At 41.9% G+C, this 6,000-nt stretch overlaps 1 protein-coding gene across 1 annotated transcript in view; it reads right to left on the bottom strand.

The window, feature by feature from the left end:
- Positions 1-1,687: 1,687 nt before the first annotated feature.
- Positions 1,688-6,000, bottom strand: part of LOC141139627 (putative serine protease K12H4.7) — a 111,153-nt gene continuing 106,840 nt past the window's right edge. The window contains exon 9 of the mRNA XM_073625940.1: positions 1,688-2,213. Within this exon, the coding sequence (XP_073482041.1) occupies positions 2,104-2,213 (110 nt within the window). The 3' untranslated portion in view covers positions 1,688-2,103. The remainder of the gene's footprint in view (positions 2,214-6,000) is intronic.

Raw genomic sequence — 6,000 nt, 5'->3', positions numbered from 1 at the left:
GGATGTGTATATATACTGATACTGCAGCTAGCAGAATCAACTGCCTGCCTGTGGTACTAATAGGTTCAGAAGAACACCACCAATTTTCTTCAGGTAGCTTTAGGTGCACACTGTGCAGAGGACACAGTACACTAACTGTAAATACTGTAGATGCCTGCCTGTGGTATTAATAGGAGCAGAACAACAGCAATTGTCTCAGGGTAGCTTTAGGTGCACACTGTGTAGAGGACGCACTACACTAACTTGTAAATACTGCAGCTGCCTGCGGTACTAATAGGATCAGAAGAACACCACCAATTTTTTTCAGGTAGCTTTAGGTACACACTGTGCAGAGGACGCACTACACTAATTTGCAAATACTACAGCTGCCTGCGGTACTAATAGAATCAGAAGAACACCACCAATTTTCTTCAGGTAGCTTTAGGTGCAGACTGTGCAGAGTATGCACTACACTAACTTGTAAGTACTGCAGCTGCCTGCGGTACTAATAGGATCAGAAGAACACCACCAATTTTCTTCAGGTAGCTTTAGGTGCACACTGTGCAGAGGACGCACTACATTAACTTGTAAATACTGCAGCTGCCTGCGGTATTAATAGGATCAGAAGAACACCACCAATTTTCTTCAAATAGCTTTAGGTGCACACTGTGCAGAGGACGCACTACACTAACTGTAAATACTGTAGCTAATAGGATCAGAAGAACACCAGCATTTTTCTTCAGGTAGATGTAAATACTGTAAAAACACCTGCCTCGTGTTTTTACAGTATTGTCTAGGAAGAGAATAACAGGAACGGATCTAGCTAAACTGAATCATACACATACACACACACATACACACACACACACCACCTAGGGTGCATATATATGCATATATACACAATGCACTGTAAGTGCAGCTAACTGACTCGCCTGCCTACTCTAACTTATATCAAATGACACTCTCTGTCTATCTTTCCGCAGCCACCACAACACACTACACAAGGCCTTATATAGTGTGGGGCATGTACTAAACCCCCTGAGCCATAATTGGCCAAAGCCACCCTGGCTTTGGCCAATTATGGCTCTCCGTTCTTACCACGCTGTGATTGGCCAAAGCATGCGGGTCATAGTGCATGCTTGGCCAATCATCAGCCAGCAATGCACTGCGATGCTGCAGTGAATTATGGGCCGTGACGCGCCACTCGAATTTGGCGCGAATGGCCCACAACGTACGAAACGTTCGAAATTCGACATGGGTTCGAATCGAACTCGAAGCTCATCCCTAATATACAGTACAGTTGTCACCATAGAACAGAAAGTGTGTTCCTGGCAGGATCACCAAGTGTAAATAAAGAAGAAAAATAAAGTGTGAAAAAAAGAAAACCAATTCAACTACCACATCTAGAGATAGGCAAGCTGCAATATATTCAAATTTTGTTCTTGAGTTTAGATATCCTTTAGTGAGTCAACAAGTTGACCCACCCCCCTTTCAGCTTTGAAGCCTCATTATTGCCTTTTTGTGACAGGCAGTCAGGCTGTATTAGGTATTTCGCACCTTAGGTTTGTTGTCACAGCACTGGGTTTTGTAGTTCATGTTTTCTCATTTGAGAGTTTTGCATAAATGTCTCTTCTGAAATAGGAAAAAGGACAAAAACAACACAGAATACTGAAACACAGAGAGAGAGAATGGAAAAATACACAAGACGTTTTGAAAAAATAAAATACAGTTTAATACCATCCTAACAAAAAAAAATCAAAAGCCAGTGACAAAAAGTTTATATAAACAGCAAAATTCTGTCACATGCTGTATGATCATGTTGACACAAAAATCTTCTGATATGTTGAAAGCCATCTGCAGGGTAGATGCAACCCTCATGGAATTACATTTATGTGATACAACATATTTTATTATGCAGAATAATTTGTGCTCTGCAGCGTTTTTTTAAATGACAGCTCGCAGTATGCTGACGCATGCAAGGCCATGATGGAAGCTGTATTAGCAGCGACTGGAAAACAATCACATAATTTGTAAAATCTTTATAGGGTAATAAACCTTATGTTTGATACTATGTGGGTAAGAAGTGTAAACAGCACCCATAAGAGGTTAGAACATTTACAGTGTTTATAACTGTAGCCATTTTGTAAGCAGATCATATATCTGTTTTCTTGCAGCTGGTAACATGGAAGGCTCTTCGGGTCTGGCAGGATACATATCGGCACAGTGAGCAGCATCTAAAACAAAGGCCAGACAATAATAAGTGACCTTACTTCTACTCTATGGTTAAAAAAAAACATGTTTATACCAATTTATGGATCAGTCCAAGACCGAGAAACAAAGATCTACTACATATGATGTTCCAAAGGAATGGGTGTGGTGCCACACTGGTTGTTCAGAAATTTGTGAATTCTGACTTTTGAGACACCATACACTGCAAATTATTCATAAAAAAGTCAACATTTTATTAATACAAATGTGAAGAACACATACAATTCCATAGAAAAATACTGATAAATTTGGCAAATACTAGGAGGGTCACTTTGTTATGCGACTTCAACAGAATAGCCGTTTTATTATATGAAAAGGGGAACATTTTGTTTGCACATTTAAAAAGATGACTTCTTACTTCTACAGTACAAAGGTCCAATACAAATTGAGTAATAAAACACTCATGTCTGGACTAAGGTGCCTATTATTCTAATGCATGATAGAATCATAACAATGACCTGATCATCTTGTTGATTCAACATGGCTAATGGATGATAAAAATGTGCTTATAATTCAGACATTTTAACATTCCTCACATAGTATCCAAAGACGCATGTAATCGGGCTTTCCAAATTCGCCAGACTTTACTGGTAGGGAAGTGGATGAAGTTTTTCTATAAAATGTTGCCAGTCTGAGATATCAATTGTAAATAGAACTTTAGTGGCCTCCCAGTTTTTGTTGGCATGCAAAATTATGAAATAAATCTAGCAACGCTCTATAAACCACTAAATGTGATATAAAATTAAACAAACATTCTATATATAATTAAAAAAAAAAAACTATATACAAATTTCTATATAATGTGATTCAAAGTTAGGTCATAGCAGAGTTGTTTCCTCTTTAACCATGGTGTGCATACCCCCACCCTTAGGCCCTACACCTCCACCCTTAGGCCCTATTCACACCTCAGCTTTCTGGGAACATGCAAAAAAAAGGTGCATTGCACTTGTGGTGCCATTACTTCTTAATGCAAGTGGCAGTCACGCATTTTGTCATGCACCAAAACGTGCATTTCAAACACGTGAGGCTCTCTGCAAACAATGGCGCAGGAGATAATTTGGCACACTTGCGCGTAGGGCAGCCCATTCAAGTGGAGGGGCTGCCCTATGCTGTCGCACAAAAAATGCACTAAAAAAAACAACGTGTTGAGTGGGTGTAAATGGGGCCTTAAAATGATTGGAAAGGCTTTTTTCTTAAAATAGCAAACATGATATACCTACCCAGAGAAGAGTAGGAGCAGACTGTTCCTCTGGGGTCCCCCATTGGAACAGTCTGCTCCTACTCTTCTCTGGGTGATCCCCATAGCAAGCTGGCCACTGTGCGGGCACTCACATGGACGTGCTCCCAAGCCAAGCTGTGTGCATCCATAGGCGCATACAGCATGGCTTGGAACTGTCTCCCTACTCAATGAATTTGATTGGCAGCAGCAGAAGCCCATGGCTCCCACTGCTCTTAATGAAGCTTGTGAGAGGAGGGAAATGGGGGAGAGAATACCTGCAGCTGGGCACAATGTTGGGTCAATAAAGGGCTCTGGTAAGTGTTGGGGGGGGCACGGCTGATGATTTTAAGATAAAAAGCCTTCTGTGTGTAGCAGCCTTCCCAGCACCACCTAATACTTAACTGAGCCCCATCTCTGTCCAGCAATGTCCACGAGTGCCAAAGCCGTCCCTGACACTCCCTCCTGATTGTCTAAGACAGAGCAGTGGCGCCATTGGCTTCCGTGGATGTAAATTAAAGTCACTTAACCAATCAGGAGAGAGAGGGGAGGAGGCCGAACAGGAGCTGCGTGTTTGAATGGACACACAGAGCTGCAGCTCGGCTCGGGTGTCCCCATAGCAAGCTGCTTGCTGTGGGGGACACTCGACAGGAGGGCCCCCCCCCCCCAAGAGCACCAAAGAGGAGGATCCGGGATGCTCTATGCAAATTCACTGCAACAGAGAAGGCAAGTATACCATGTTTTTTTTTTGTTTGTTTTTTATAAATATATCAAACACAACACGAGACTTTACAATCACTTTAAAGGTTAAAAAAAACTTTTTTGCCTTTCAAATCGCTTCAATTGAAATTACTGAAAATAATTACTGATTACGGGGGTTCCTAGAAGTGGAAATCCCCCCAAATGGTGTGAAAGTGCAAGACATTCATGGGAAGATTAGAGATGCCCTGTTGTAGTTGTGATATGTAAAGCTACATGCACAGCCAGGCAACAGGTACTTTCAGCACACACTCTAGACAGAAACCAGTCCAAGGGTTTTGTTTTGCTTTTAGATTATTAGGGGAATCAACTTGGATGGGAAAAGGGTGGTATCACTGGTATGGGATTTCCAGAACTGTAGTACAATAGAACTTGGGAATATGCATCAATTGACTCTGGTTTCCAGAAAAGGGCACAACGCTGTATTCCAGTAGAACAAACTGAATAGCCCAACTGGCAAAGATCAATCCCAAACTGCTTACTGCAGGTACTCTCTTTCCTCAGAGTAGTGCCAAAGCACCTGGCTCCTCACTAGAATCCCCAAGCCGAGGTGTAGGATAGCTTTGATGGCTTAAATGGCTCTATGCTGTCCCATGTAGATAGCTAGATGGGTATTGCTCCCAGCTGCTTCTCTTCTGTAGCCTCTGGGATATAGAATAAAAGCTACTCACTTAGTCCTTTTTAAAGATCCTGTAGATAATGTGGTGACTGCTGAACAGGCCTCTTGATGGACAGGTCCCAATGGCTCCCAGGGTGACTCTGCTAAGCCTAGCTGAGGCTGAAAGGGTGTGAGGCGTCCTCACTTTCTCTTTCTTCCTCTCTGGCTCCTTCCTCTAGGCTCCTTCTGCCTGGAGGCAGAGCCCCCACAGCACAGGGTTCACTACCCAGCCACTGAACCCTGGACTCTGCTCCCACATGGCCAGGCTCAAGAATACTTCTGGGCTATCTCTACATCTTCTGGGCCATCCTCACCCAGGCACTGGAGGAGTCTCTATAAATATTCAGGCCTCATCTCTGCCCCTCCACCCTCTAAGCTCCAGAACTCTCCAGGAGCTTCTAGAAGGCAGAGACTCATCCCTTGAAGCTCTTCCAACCTAACTCTAAACAAATTAACCCTGGCTCATCTGACTAAAATAGGAGCCCAATTAAATGTACCTATTGTACACAGGGGGTGCTACAGATCTATGCGTAGTATGACCTTTTTATCTCTGGGGTCACAAGTGGAGGCACAGACACAGGATGGCATTTGGTTGTTTGTAGAGCTCTGCCATCTTAATTGCATGCTCATTTGTGGATATATTTTATATAATCTTAATTGAATTTTTTTTTCCCTTTAAATGGGTACATTTTATAAAATGTTTATGTCAATTGTACAAAACAAAAGAACCCACACAACAAGTGCTAGAAAAAGAACTGCAAGGTGAATAATTTTCTTATAGGAGGCATGTGCAAATGATGCATAAATGTAAGGAAATTTCATTTAGTGGCACCCCGGTAGTACTAGTCATGATTGGAGATAAAGAGTACATTTATATAAAAAGTTGCAGGAAAACATTTAGATCATGTCTCATAGTTTGTGGATGAGTGACTGAAGTTTATTGGTGGCTGCTAGTGAAGATACCCACCCCAATCATATTTTGTCAAGTTTTTGCGGGCATCTCTAGCCCAACACATAATTTTTTATAAAGGGAAATATTTGTAAATTAAATCTTTACATGCTTGTAAAAGGTAGGTGGTTTGGGTACCTCCCAATGTAGAGCTTTTTTAGCATAAAAAAA

The sequence above is a fragment of the Aquarana catesbeiana genome, linkage group LG04, assembly GCF_042186555.1.
Source record: "Aquarana catesbeiana isolate 2022-GZ linkage group LG04, ASM4218655v1, whole genome shotgun sequence".
Lineage (NCBI taxonomy): Eukaryota > Metazoa > Chordata > Amphibia > Anura > Ranidae > Aquarana > Aquarana catesbeiana.
This window is presented reverse-complemented; position numbering and strand designations above follow the sequence as displayed.